This window comes from Morone saxatilis, unplaced genomic scaffold (genome assembly GCF_004916995.1).
Source record: "Morone saxatilis isolate NCDOM2014 unplaced genomic scaffold, NCSU_SB_2.0 Contig6, whole genome shotgun sequence".
Taxonomy (NCBI): Eukaryota; Metazoa; Chordata; class Actinopteri; family Moronidae; genus Morone; species Morone saxatilis.
This window is the reverse complement of record NW_023340206.1, coordinates 8,844,318-8,859,317: the sequence shown is the minus strand read 5'-3', so window position 1 is coordinate 8,859,317 and position 15,000 is coordinate 8,844,318. Positions and strand designations below refer to the sequence as shown.

At 41.5% G+C, this 15,000-nt stretch overlaps 1 protein-coding gene across 5 annotated transcripts in view; it reads left to right on the top strand.

The window, feature by feature from the left end:
* Positions 1–15,000, top strand: part of si:ch73-383l1.1 (receptor tyrosine-protein kinase erbB-4) — a 227,842-nt gene that overhangs the window by 108,018 nt on the left and 104,824 nt on the right. For all 5 annotated transcript variants that reach the window (XM_035677527.1, XM_035677528.1, XM_035677526.1 and 2 more), the window contains exon 2: positions 8,505–8,656. In XM_035677527.1, coding sequence (XP_035533420.1) covers positions 8,505–8,656 — 152 coding nt within the window. The remainder of the gene's footprint in view (positions 1–8,504; positions 8,657–15,000) is intronic.

Here is a 15,000-nt window from a genome sequence, read left to right as displayed (position 1 = left end):
AGAGGATTAAGATACATGGGAATGCCCCGTGGGACAGAAAAAAAGAGAGTAATGTGGAGCAAAATGACGCAAAAAGGGTGACGGGTTAAAGGAGGGAAAAGATACAGAAGAAAAAAAAAGCTAAGTGGGTACAAAAATCAAAGGACAAAGAGGAAGAGGAGGTGAGAAGAGGAGCTACAGGGGGGCAGTCGGTGAGCATGAAGGCGAAGAGACCCTGCTGAGAGGTGATTGATGGCTCTAAACCCCTGCTGGCCCTGGATCAGCTGCCCAGAGCTGTCTGGGACCATTTTAAGTTTAACTCGCAAGGAAGTGGGGATGCTCTAATAAGGAAAAACTAATGAAAATTCCTCTAATATGATGCCCTTGTTTCTGTCAGAATGGTCTCTCCTGCTACTGACCTCCACTGTATTTTTTTAAAAACAATTTTTAAGAAATCTTAATATGTTTAAATGTTCTTGTCAAGTCAGTCAGCTGTTACTGATAATCAATAATAATCACATAATCTGGAGATAAATAATCTGTAATCAAGTATTAAGGCACATTTATGCTTAGAAGTGATTCCAGAAGGGGTGCTCTTTGTGTTTGCTAATAGAATTGAGTTCAAGAGTCTTCTCTTTTGATATGTTTTGTTCGTGGCCTTCACTAACAGAACACTTACACAAAAGAAAAAGGGAGCCATGGCATTTCAAGTAGTGTCCCCAAACAGGCGCAAAGAAAGTTGAAAAAAGTGAAAAGTTGGAGAGAAAAAAAAGTTTGCCTGGATTAACGTACCGCCTCATCAGGCAGCACCTTTGGAGATAAGGATGTGGAGAGGAGGGTTGATTAGGAATAGATTATCCTAGTTCCTCAAAGAGTCACAGGGACTTCAGCATTTCTCAATTTGCAAAGTTAAAACAACTGTACTGTGTATCTACTTTTTCGCTTTACTTAGCAATCATTCCATCACATAATTGTTTTGTTACATCTTTTATTATGGTGCTGCGGGCGTGGTACTCATTCACTTCAATAGGTTTTTGAACTAAGCATGAGCTTAATTCCTAAAATATATATGAAATTATTTCACTCCCCTAAAAACGCTGAACAGGGGTCACACCAACCCTTTGGATGTGTCTGAAGAATTCTATATATATCACAAATGTATTAAAATGTACTAAAAAGCTCAGAAGTATCATACATTTAAGAATCATTATTAACTGTAAAAATATTATTCTATTAACCAAGGGCAACCTGCTAGCCTCCAAAAGAACTGCAATTTTAATTTGTACTGTCAGTCATTTTGAAAGAGTAGGGTTTTTTTTCTTCTTTTTTTAATGGTGGGTATCTCATTTTAGAATGAAACTCGTCACTTCATATACAGTAAGCCCGTGTTAGAGCTGAGCCTATAAGCTCCATGGCTGCCTTGTCAGCACCACCTCAGGACTGTGTGTGGCTTCTAAGATGACTATGATGGTGGTGGTGGTGGTAGTAGTGATGAAGGGGATGAAGGCTGGTAGGCCCAGTAATAACCGTCCACCACTGATGCGGGCCAGGCCGTTTGAAGCCAGCAGTGTGGGAGTGTGTCAGCCGAGGTGCAGGATGTGTGTGTGATGAAGGGATGGAAGGTGGCTTCTCTTGGATGGGTTTGCAGCTCAGAGCTGAGGAGTTTTCAGCCACATACTGTACTTTATAACTAAGGAAGATTGTGTGTGTTTTTTATGCCTTAAAAGTAAGGTTTGTCGTGGTGGATATAGCGTGAAACCACTGGCATGACTCTGTGTTGCTCCGCCCGCGTGCATGCATGTTGAAAATGTAAATATTTGTTGTCATTTTTGATAGTAAATATTAAACATCTGTGGGTTTCCAATAGATTTTTCACTATTTTCTGACAGATTAATAAATTGAAAAAAAAAACAATCATTAGTTGCAGCCCAATTCACCATTTATCCCATTAAAAGCCCCAACATGATTGTCTTCACTTCTCTCCAACAGGCTGCTCCTTTCAAGGGAAAGGTGCTTAATTTAATACTTCTCTTTTGTTATTCCTCCAGTGTAGACCAGTCTAATCAATAAATGTGAACTTGAACAATGAATTTGAAATTATTCCAGAGGTGACAGAGAGAGTACTAAATGTGATTTTCTTCTTCTTCTGATTTTTCGGATGTCACATTTTCAACTTCAGGACTGAACACTAGTGTAGTGAAGAAATGTCCTTATGCTTTAGAAATTTAGTTATTGGTTTTCTACCACGGGAAAAGTTGTATGTCTTTCTTTATTGATCAGAATGTCCCGACACCATAGTCACAGCTAAATGTTAAAAAGTGATTGGTGTTCCCGGTCAAATGCCGTTTTGTGTGTTCTTACCCTGTTCCTTAAGGCTGCTTAGTGTGTTTCACCAGCATGCAAGAAAGCACTCTAGTTCATAGAAGATTTGTGCCACTACTTTGCCACTTAAAATCCACACAAAAATCCACTTGGTGCATAATTCAGACTTTTCCTCCACTCACAAAGACTTGTATTACTTCCTACCGTTCATACGATCTCATTCTTGCTGAAACACCATCAGACACCGTTAACGAACATCCTTGTAAATCCACAGCGAGGTTTAGTAGATAATCACTGCAGACTCTGCAGTTTTGCTTCAGTGTGGAGAAATCGCTTGCTTTTTCCTCTCAGGAAATAACATTTAGAAAGAGTCTGTGAGACCCAGAATGAGCTGCGTTTGGAGGTTTGCCCTTTGTGCTGCAAAAATTGATTACTCCAAACTTTTCCATCATACACGTTGTTTATCAGGTGGACGCTTGAGATATTTATCTTGCAGTTTGAGGAGGCTCGGAAATCTGACTGTAGCTAGCTGAGCTAAAGGCAGATAAGTGACTGTAATGGTTCTGTGCTGGAAATACACCACTATCCAATGAATAGAGCCGTGACCTTGTGTCAGAGCTTTGATCCTGCTCTGTTTTACTTATGTCACGTTCATGTCGCTTTGCTGACCCCTGCAGTTACCACACCACCCACTCAGTCACCCATCATGGTTCAAAGCAAGAGGTTAACACCTTTTCCACTGCCTAAATGTATGTAGTCTTTTCTCTGACTTCTAGCAGCACATAATCACATGAAAGACAATGGTACATAATGCATTGTAGAAGTCATTTCATTTTCATAAAATTTAACCCCATTTCTGATACTAGTTATGGTCCTAATTTTTTCTGCAATAGTCATTAAATGTATTTTAATGTTGTAATTAACTCCCTATAAAGCAGCCTAGTATTTATTGGTTGTGATGGAGTCTGCCATTCCTGCATAGCATTCAGATTCAGGGATTCATAGGAAAAAGATGCATGTGTGTAATCCAGTGCAAATTGATAAAATAGTTTATTGTTTTTACCGTGTCAGAGCTGTATTAAGTTACTGCAAATGCAAAGGGAAAAGAAAGGTCAAAAGTGAGGAGAAGAAGACTCATGGAAAATTGAGACAGTCTGAACCTTAAACTGCATCAGGAGGACAGAAACATGATAACAGATCAGACTCAGAGAGAATAAAAGCCAAAGAAGAGAAGGCAGCAATGTGAAGCAGAAGAGATGAAATGAGAAATGAGAACAAGCACAGCTCAATATGTCAGTGAGAATAAGCGAGGGGGGTGTGGGGGGGTATAACTGTCTGCCTTCGTCTTTCACTTTTATGGATGGATCAAAAATGGGCTCTATAGCCAAAACCACATTGTGTACAAGCTCACACATTTCCCTGCTCGTACCTGTCCCGCATTAATCACTACTGCTATCTAAAAATTCAAGGGTGCTCCGACTAAACTCGTTTGTCCATTCCAGGAAGAATGATGTGAGGCAAGATTAAGCTCTAATTCAGTTTAGGGAGATTAAATTCAGTCACTTTCAGCTTGAGAAGTGACTTGAAGGGATACACGGCACAGCAGCGAAACTGGGTTATGCAGCTGGTAGAAGTTTTGTTAATTCAATGCATATGCATGGATTCAAACACATACACAAGCCTCATGGAGCCAGAATACACACACACTCGGGCACAGAATGTATTTACAGAAAAAGGTACACAGATGCAAGCATATAATGCACACACTCCATCTGTATTTGAGCTGGACGGAGACCAAATGGGGGGAAATAATCTTGCATCAATTGCTGCCAACTCAAGTCTTTTCTCTCATTATTGCTCATTATCTGTTAGTTATAAAGACATGGATGTCATCAAAGTGAATGAGGAAACTGACTAGTGAAGCCATTGAGTCATGGGGTCTGGTATCTGCACTATTGGACTGCTGAGGGCATGAAAATCGGAAAGAATCGTACTATGCAATAGTATTGCAAAGAGCTCACTCATTCTTTATCCTTTCGTTCTTCGGTGCTTTAGTAACAGAGGACTTAATGTGGGAAAACTCAATGGAAGAGTATTTTTGTACAACCAATGCATTTCAGCACAGGGCATACATCATGGAGTTTTACAGAATGAGCAAAAAGCTTTCTGACAGTCTGAATAAATTGTATGTAAGCTGTGATACATGTCTGAAAATAGCAGACAAGAAAAGCGGCAAAATGGTGGTCCATTTCCTTCACCAGATTGATAAAACTGTTGACTGCAGCAAGTTTGAGGTGTCCTGTTTTATGATTTAATGGCCACCTGCCAGCCAGTCAAAAACAGTTTTACCATGAGAACAGAAATCAGCCATGAGAGAACAGGATGTCTTTCTAAAATAAAACCACAGTTTTAAAATAAGACAACATTTATGAGCTTTTTTTTTTGCACTGTCACCCTTTTGATACCTTGGTTTTGCTAATAAGTTTAGAAAATTTAAACCCTCAAGGTTTGAAGAAATCAAGGTTGGATGAATGAGATGCCTCGTCTGTCTTCGTCCATGCAAAGACACAACTGTGGAGATATTCTGCCTATATTTCCCTGATTGGCACATATCTGCCCCCACCATCATCGCCACACACCCACGCACACAGGCACACACACCGTACTTGTCAAGTGGACGTGGCCCCGTGTCACCCGATGCATTAACAGGGAAAAAGGCAACGGCTCAATACTTACATTGTCCAACGCTGAGCCTGAGAAAGGAGGAAGCGAGAGAGGGGATAGAGATAGAGAAATAGATGGCTATGGGCAGAGAAAAAGAAATTAGGAACGGAAAGAGAGGAAGAGGTAGAGCAGATGGATCTAGACACTTTCGAAATGAGCCCAGAGAAAAGAGCATTTACAGTAGAGCGTGTCGATATGAATGCTAATGCTCCTGGACGTCATTCCCACTCTCACAAATACAAGATTGTGTCTCTCTTTCTTTCTCTCTTTCAATTCTATTTTCTTTGCCTTGCTTACTCACCCTGAATGAGTACCATTTCTCTCTTTGTCTGGGTGTGTGTTTGTGTGTGTGCTGTCAGGCCGATATTGGCTTTTGAGAGTTGTTTTCCCCCTCACTTTTCACCTCTCCCCTCTGATCTTTTATCACCACACGCAGACATAAACTCGCACACACACCTCCAAGTAGGTTTCAATAAGAGATTATTACAGACGCCCCTAACCTTTCATCTCCACACACACATGCGTTTATCGATCCCACCAATTTTAGACCCTCACACAGGCTTCCTTTGAGTTTGTAGCCGCTCTCAAATCATTTCATCTAATAATTCAACTGTGTGTGTGTGTGTGTGTGTGTGGTCAGCAAATCTCATTTATCATCATAGCTCAGGTCCCCTCACTGCCATTCTGTTCCACACAGCCTGTACCCACAGCAATATGGAGGATCACAGAGGGGAGGAAATGCGCTCATCTTTGCAGAGCCAACGATCCATAAAGCAATATTGGAGTTTATGAGCTCTCAATGTTGTTCAATATAGGGGCAAGTTCAACTATGCAATAGTCCATTGGTTTTCTTCCCTCTTTTTTGTTGTAGTTTGGATGTAGAGCATATGAACTTTGGATGATGGAAAGTGTACTGCAGGTGTATTTAAAGGACGTGACAAAAGGTGAAATGACAGACAGCGTTCAACTTTACTTTAACACATTTATGTTCATTTTTTTGGCCCTTGTTAACCAGTGATCTCTTTAGATTGAAATCTCAGGCCTTTTTTGGTATGAATTGATCTGTCAATTATTTTCTCAATTAATCATTTGGTCCAAAATGTGTTGGAAAATGTTACAATTGCCAAAAAGGAAACATCCTCTAATTCCTTCTTTTGTCCAACCGAAACCTAAAGTTATTCAGTTTTCAATCATATAAACTAAGAAAACCAGCAAATATCGACATCCACAAAGTTGGGACCAGTTTCAAGCAGAGGAAGTTGCACAGAGAGTCCTAAGAGTGCAGGTGTTTGACATTGGAGGTGTAATATAAAGAAAGATATACAGAACAGTTGAAGGATACCCTGATAAAGAAAGAAGTACCAGTAGTATTGTTAACACAGACCAGAGCATGTGACTACAGCACAAGATACACAGAATCTAACATACAGTACGCAGTGAATTGAAGTTGAGTACAGCAAAACTACTTCAGAGACATATAGTTAGAGGAAACAAGAAGGGTTTAAAAAATATTCAGTATTGTAGTTACAGGCTTTGTTGTTGCATTGTTGGACAGCTAATACTTGCTTACACAACCACAAGAGGTAGCCCAGGAAAACATGATTATAAGACGTTCACTCAGAGACCCATTTGCCAGTAGGTTCTAATACATAATCCCAAAGCAGGTCAATCTATTGGGGGCCTTCTCAGCAGAAACAACATTTCTGAAAATGAGTAAAGATTAGGTTTGAATAGGGTCAAGCAAAGCATATGAAGCATGGAATAATAATATTTCCTTGCCCACTATTACAGACCAAATCACCAGTCACCAGAAGCAATTGTTGGCTAAATGAAATTCAGATTCTAAAGTGAGACCTATTCAAAATTGAGCCACTGACAAACTTTAATCAGCAGTTTTAATTACATTGAGCCAAGCTTCATTTCGGTTCCTACACACACCAACACACAAACCTCGAGTCATGCCCGTGCTAAGGTGGCGACGGTGCCAGCTGAACTGAGCAGATGGTAGCAGGACTGACTGGTGGAAAGGCTGGCAGGGATGGAAGGAGCGCTTGATGGGTGGAAATAGGAGGAACTAATTACAGTGGTAGCCTCTGCATTAGTCCATTGTCAGGCATTTATCATTAGCACCGCAGACAAACACAATCATTTACAGACACTATATGTTTGTTTGTTGTGGGGGGGTTTGAGATCACAGAGTAAATGGTCATTTAAAGATCAACAAATAAACCTATTTCCTCAAGATTGTTAAAGGTATTTTTAAGGAAGGATAACAGTCATGTAGTACTTTGAACATTAGTACCTATTTTCTGCACCTTCTAATGGCTGAAATAACAAGCGGAGCTCAATATATATGTGCTGTAGTTGTAGGTGTCAGTGCTATTAGCACTGATTGGTAAAAGGATGTTTGCCAGAGGCTGTTGGAAGCTATCAGAGATGTGAGAGACAGGTGTGTGATTGTGTGTTCCTCGGCTTTCATGGTTGTTTGTGTGTGTGTGTGGCTGAAACAGATGGAAGAATGTACCAGTTTTCTAATTGCCCCGGCCTTCCCACACACCAATAGAGCTGTTTCTACTCACTATAATATCTTCAAAGTCTTGTAATCTCGTCGGCCGAGTAAAGTCTCCAAGTGAAAACCCTCTGTAAAGGTCAACCAATGCAATTTGAATATCTTTGATTAAACGGTGTGCCGGTGCCAGACCCAGACTGTAGGTCACTGCCTCAGAGAAATGATATCCACCCCTCTCACCCCACTTGTCCCTCCCCGAGTCTCAACTCTCGCAGCTCCGTCATTGTCGAGGGTCACGTCTGCTGCACTCTGCACTCTTTTTAGCAATTTACGTAATCTCCCGACCCATTCTTTCTCTGCCATTATTCCCTCTGTCCTTCAATGCTTCCTGTTTCACTTCCCTTTATTTCCTTTCTTGGCTTCTGTCTGTATCTCATATTCACACAGTGCATAGTTTCAGCCCTGAAATCCCCAATCCTGGAGTCTTCTGTCTTTTCCGCCCTCTTTCTTTCATCCTCCATTTATTATCTCACTGATTCTAACAGTTTTCAGAGAATCTGCTATCCAGCAGTCATTGAACATGCATCTGCAGTCTGGTTTCTTAGTTAAAACCTCAGTAAGTACAGTCAAAGAAGAGTTTTCCTGGCAAAAGAGATATCTTACGTAAATTTTACTGCTTTCACTGAAAAAGCTAGGTTAGCTGGCCGTCTGACCTTTATAAGCAGCTACAGTATGGTAGCCTACTGTATGTGATCTAGTTGGAATTTCAAGATAATGACCATCATTAATTATACTTGTTTTTAAATTACCCTCATTGAATTTTAAATTGTACCCTTTTCCTGAAAATCTTTGGTTCTGCCCATTAAGCTTGAACTTGCCTTTTTAAATTTGTCGTCATATTTCAGCGTGCCAACTTGCTCCAAAAAACAGAAGTGACACCAGTTTGTTTTTCTTCTGTCTCTGTCTCTAGTTTGTCCTGGAACCGAGAACAAGCTGAGCACCCTGTCTGACCTGGACCAGCAGTACCGCACCCTCAAGAAGCTCTACGAGAACTGTGAAGTTGTCATGGGCAATTTGGAGATTACCAGCATTGATCGAAACCGCAACCTCTCCTTCCTCAAGGTATGAACATATATTTGGGTTTCAGGACCCTAGAGAGACAAAAAGTTTGTTTCAGAACCATTAATACAGCTGAAGGCTTAGCCTTTAACAACCACTCAACCAGTGCTTTGGTGAAAACTAAATTGATACTTCAGACATTCATTCTACATCACCACTGACAATCTTTGCATGTAGGATTGTTATTAAAAATATTGTGTATGTCCCATAGTGGGCACTACTTTTTTCATCCCATTCTGGGAATTGTTTAGGGAACTATACAGTGCACTATCACACACTCAAAATGACCAACATTAATATAATGCACTGTGTGGTAATGATTCCAGATACAACCAAAAAACAGGAATAAATAAGTTAGAGAGTAGTGAGAGAGTGGGAATGTTTTAGCACCATGGATAGTTACATACAACCTGTACCTTTATAGCATACACTCAGTAGTTTACTCTATAATGAACATTAAATTGACATTTTGGACACTTATGAATGATTGTCATGATAGTGTGGCACAACATTGTTAGAAAAAAAGTTGCAAGTGCATGTGCTATGTACAGCGCATTATTCATTGCAGCGTTGGAGGGTTTTGGGGCACTATGTCAGAAATCGGACGCTAAAAATAGTTTAAAATTTTTTTAAAGTAGACTGTAGAGCACAGAGAAAGAGGACTGTTTCAGCACCATGGATAGAGACACGGGGAGAAACAGAGCTGGGAATGTCTCAGCCTCTTAGATACTTACTAACAGGTTGGAGAGTTTCAGCACCATGGACAGGGACCGAAGGAGAGGATTGTGTTTACCCAGCTGAGCCTTAGATGGTGACTAGCTCGCATGATTTAAAGTGTAAATTAGACAGTTGTGGAATTGCTCTCAATTGTCTGTTTTTCCTTAATTGTCCTCACGGTTTCTGTAAGCTCGGCCAAGCACATTATGAAGCTATTTCTGTTTTGAACGCACATAAATGATATTGTCTGAAAATGTTCTCATTCTCACTAATTCATCTTTTAAGTGCATTTAGGTATGATACATGTACGTTGCCAAGTGTGTTCTAGCAGGTTACGTCAATACATTTCCATCCAGACTAGGAGCTGCTACGCTTGCTCACAGGAGTGTTGAAATAGATGCTGTAGAATAGACAATAAAGTATGTACTTTCTGGAACAGTAGGCCACTTTTACATTTGCATTCAAGGCGGTTTATTTATCTGAATCTCTTATCTGGAGGGTGTTGCAGTATGTAACCAGCGATGAGTTCAGCATCTTGTTTACTTCGAGAGAACTCATGGATATTGATTGAAGCCCTCTGCCAGCACAGTGTAACACTATACTGTACAATGGAGCTAATGATAGGCGGTGCTGGTAAGAAATGTCTGTGAGAAAGTGCAAGCATATAAGCCGTACTCTGAATGTAAAGTGCTGTAGTCATTCCTCCAGAACACTGTGCTCTCTCCGGTATGTTTTCTGTATGTGTGTCTCTGGGGGTGTCCGTCATGGGGACTGTGTTAAAAAATTCACTTGTGCTATTGCATGTGCATATACTAGATGTGCCACCATGCGCCATCCCTCCCCCCTGCTGTTTAATGAAGTGAGGTGTAGTCTAATTACTGGGCCAGCGCTATCAAATGAATACCATAAACAGTCCCATTAGGCCTAGCATCATTAGGGAAACAATTAGGCATCTGGGGGATTGTTAAGTGGATGTGGGGTGGGGTTCCATGGAAACGCTATAGCAATCATGCTATTGGGCACAAGAAATCTGAGAGACCCCACCCTTATTCTTAAGTTGCAAGTGCTACTGTGAGGATTGATAGCTGGATGATGTTAATCAAATGTTCCACGTTCACAGACAACCCCTTTCATTTTTGGTGGTCGGCATGCACACACATTATCTACACATTCACGGTGCACACAATTCCTCAGATACAATGCACATGAGCTCATACATTCAGAGCCACAGGAAGAATGGAAAGACTGATGCACTTGGAAGTGCTCTATACGTTCTTTTTAAAACAGCAGTCTGGGTGGTACATACAGTATATATGGACAAATGGATGGGCAGTGTGTGGATGTAGGAAAGGATTCAGGATAGGGGAAAGGAGGGAGCAGGGAGTGACAGAAGAGCTAGAGGGGTGTCGCTTTTATGGCAGGCAAAAACAGCTGCTGTGCTAAATTTACAATGTTCAGCTACCGTGCCGCAGGGGTGTGTGTTTGTGTTTGTGTCTGCATATATCTGTGTGGAAAGAGAAGAGGACAGGGGGCAATACAGGGCAGAGATGGAGAGGGAGGGAGGGAGGGGGTGAAGGCGGGGGCAGACAGAACAACTTGGTGATTTTTGCCTGGTGAGATGCTGACAGTTAGATGGATGAGATGGCTCTGCAGCCTCCTCAGGTCCAGCTTTCTTCCAAACCACATCTCTCAGATTTTCCTGTACTCTCTGCCTCCCCTTCAGTGTGAGTGCATAGCACCATAAATGTGATACTATTAGTTTTATAGCCCAGTCTGTATCAGATCTAGGTCTATTTGTATTCACAAATAAATCTTAGTATTGTTTAACCTAGCTTAGAAGCCCACACAGGTGGCGCTTACCCCATTAGGTCCCTATAAAGCTAAACATGACTTTGCTGTGGTATGACAAAGTTTTAAAATGTAGCACCTTCTGACCTTGACTGGCCTTAATTTACCTTTGATGCTCAAAGCACTGTGATAAGGCCAATCATTTTACATGTTTAGAAATCACTTTTGACTAAGAAACAACACAAAGTGTGTGGCTTTTTTTATGGCCTTAATCAAGTTTAATGCCAAATATATTGTATTACCACAGGTCAGAGGTCAGAGAGGCCTCATCATCAATCTCCATCTGAGAATTAAAAATATCCACCTTAGGGAGACTAAAAGGTTAAAAGATCTAGCTCCATATAAGTTCATATTTGTGTGCTCCCTTACTTGTTTGCATACTTAAAAACAGGACACAAACTTGGGGACACTGTAAAAAGTATTTTGTATGGAATAAGAAATAATGTTATGGTTTTTCACATGACAGTCAGTGAGCATTAACAGTACATTCAGAAATTCTTACTATAATTCCCATAATACTGACTTTATTAGCAAATGATGTCCCTTCTCTGGGTTTTTACAAAGAATATGGGCAAATTCAGTCATAAACCAGCTGTGGCATCAATCAGCTTACTAAAGTTGGCCTGAGATTTGCATTTGTTCACTAAAACTGTTGAGGGCTCCTCAGAAGTACTTTTAGTCCAGAGATAAAATGTTTTGTGAATACAGGCACAGGTGTCTGAAGGGCATCATCATGCCGCTGCCTGGCATACCCCCTCTGTCTAGTTTACTGGCCGGCTCCCCTGGCCACTGTCTGTCTGTCACTCAAAATGACCCATTTTCCCAGAAGTGAAGCGAGGAGCTGCGCCAAGTGGCCCACAGTGGCCCACAACCAGCTAATGATGTCACCTAGGCTGAAGGACTCTTCATTAAAGCCGGATCAATCTGCCGGCTAGCGCTGCGAAACACAGGGCGCGATGCCAGAGCTGCGGCTGAGAGTGGAGGGACGAGAGATGTCCGTCCATAAAGCCAGGAAGAGACGTACAGCGACGCATGTGTGTGTTTTAAAGTCTCAAACTTCTCCCCAGAGAACTGAATTTATCACACAAACACACATGCTCATACACACCCACAAGCTCGAGCAATAAAGAGAGATGAATGACACGGTCACTGAGGTGTATACTCTGTCGACATGCAGACAGAGACACTCTTTACAGAGCTTATCTCTGGCAAACACCAGCTGAAAGAGACGGAGAGAAAATAGAGATACTGCTTTTTTTTAAGGAGCACTCATTTCCAAACTCTCCAATTTAAAAAAATAATAATAATAATAATAAAAGAAGGGCAACGTGGCTCCATGAGTTCAGTTCAGTGCAGTCAGGCAACAGAGGAAACAATAAATAGAAAGAGATGAGAGAGGAGAGAAAAGACACTCCTCACACCAAAAGCTTCCCATTTTCCTTGGGCTGTTTTTCAACTGCAAATGAAAGCGCTCAGTGATTCTGCAGCTCAGCTATTCTCAAAGCATACATCCTCAGAAATCTATTGTGGAGGCACGCGTTTGCTGCTCTGCTGCCTCATATGCAGTGTGTGTGTGTGTGTGTGTGTGTGTGTGTGCATTTGCTACGAGCCTGCTGTGTGGATGTTACATTAGCAGACATGTTGAAGTCGGGGCATGAGCCAAAATGAGGTTACAGGATACACTTACAGGGGGTAAAGGTTGCTTATCTCTTTTTATGACAAACTTTAATCCTTGGTGGTTTGCCTCACAACTTCGTCAGCTACAGCTTGCACTTTTTTATTCTTTCATGTCCTTGCTCTAACCTGCTGAGATCAGTGTGCTAGTCAGAGATTACTGCTTCTCTGTGTGTCATTATTCAGCACTCATCCAATCGCTCTTCTCTCTGTCTGAGAGTGTGACTCTGTGCTATTAATTTACTGTGAGGCAGTAATTCAGACCCCACTCTATCACACTTGTTTCACCGTGTATGTCCTTCAGCGATGTTTGCCATCCATCCTCCATGATACACTATATGGCCATATACTTGTACTTTTGCTCTGGGAATGTTTTCCATGGGTTGTGTGCTTTAGTTTAGGAGATCCAAAAATCTGCATTTAAAGACAACACTCAGGTTTCCAGGCCCTGCAGAAAGCCCTGACCTCAACCTCATCCAACACCGTTGGGATGGTTTGGACCAGGTCTATGTGAGCCAACATCAGTGTTGGACTTCACTGATGCTCTTGGGGCTGAATAGGAGCAAATCCCTGCATTCAGGTGTGTTACAAGTAGACAGGAGGCTGTTATAACAGCAGATTAGCACCCATGGTTTTGGAATGAATTCTTGATGGGCACAATGTTCTTGTTTAAGGTCTCCTCTTACGTTAGAGGTTCTGGTTTGTTTCTCATATTCAAAATGGCTGATGGGATTTCAGACCAGGAGTTCACCAGGTGGAAGATGTTTAGCTGAGAGGCACCTGGAGGAAGGAAGGAGAGAAAGAGAAACAGAAGCTGATTTTCCATCTAAATTTAGCAGAAATTCTCAGAAAATCAGTAAAAGTAAATGCGATTGAATGCATGTTTCCATATACGTATATTATGCAAATATAGGGAGGTAAGAACATCAAGATAAACAGTTTGTGGCGGTAAGTATCTGGCCAGGTGCCATTTATCTACAGCAGAATAAGAATGCACAACGCATAGTCAAGCCTCAAATGAATGAAAATGTTTGTTTCATGTATTATTTTAGGGAAAAGCTATTTTTAGTCTGTTTAAGTCACATGCTTCATTTCATCTAAGCCTTTGCTTTCATTGCTACACCAACTTTTCCACCTCAGACAATAGTTTTTTTCCATCACAAGAGGATGGAGAGGCACTTAGAGAGAAAAGGAATGACAAACACAAATAACAGTCCCCCTAGACTGGCTCGTAACAGTCCAGTGTCCATATCTGTGTATTGGAAAGTCATTTTGGTTTCTCAGCTCAGATTGTTTTTATAGGATTCTTTAGTTCCCCATGACAATCTGAATCCTCTGTATTTTGGGGCTCGGACACTGTCCTGCAGGCCTTTTAAGTGAGACTGAGAGGAGAGCTTTGCCCTCTCTTTGAGAGATGTTATTTACATGGAGAGACAAAGGAAGGTAAAGGACAAGGCCAGTGGGGAGGTCAAGTACTCCTCTCTCCCACTCCTTGTTCTCTACAGATGTTTCACACTATTGTGCTTCACGCAGCACAATGGCTGTCACAGGGCCTCTTTGCCAAATAATGGCACCATGATCCTGAGCGACGGTTGAAGAGGGGCGTGTTAGCCGGGTGAATCGTACAGTTTCATTAGCCTCTGAACCAGCTGAGGAGCTCATAAAAGGTTGGGACTGTCGCCTGGAACGGGAGGCTGTTAGCGCCTCGCGGGCTCCCGGCAGCGTCTGCATAATTACAGCTCTTAATGTTGGGAAAATTAGCACCCTGCTCGCGCCAGCCAGCACCCTGCCAGATCAGGGTGGCACAACCCTGATGTATCTTATAGTCCGTTAATTGTGGGGTAACGGTGACGTCCAAGTCCAAGTGAAGAAAAATATAACATTTTACTTTGTTTTATTTTTTTTATATTTCTCTTCTCTTTTCTCTTGTGTGTGTGAGTGTGGCTGTTTTCTGCAGTTAAGTAATTTGTTACCCAGAAGTGAAGCTCAAACTTGAAAAGTGTTTTTTAGGCACTGCTCAAAAAAAGAAAAGAACATGCCAGTGGTGAGATTTTCCACTTCCACTTGTTTCCGTTGTTTCAGGAATTTGTAGAGAGAGAGAGAGAGAG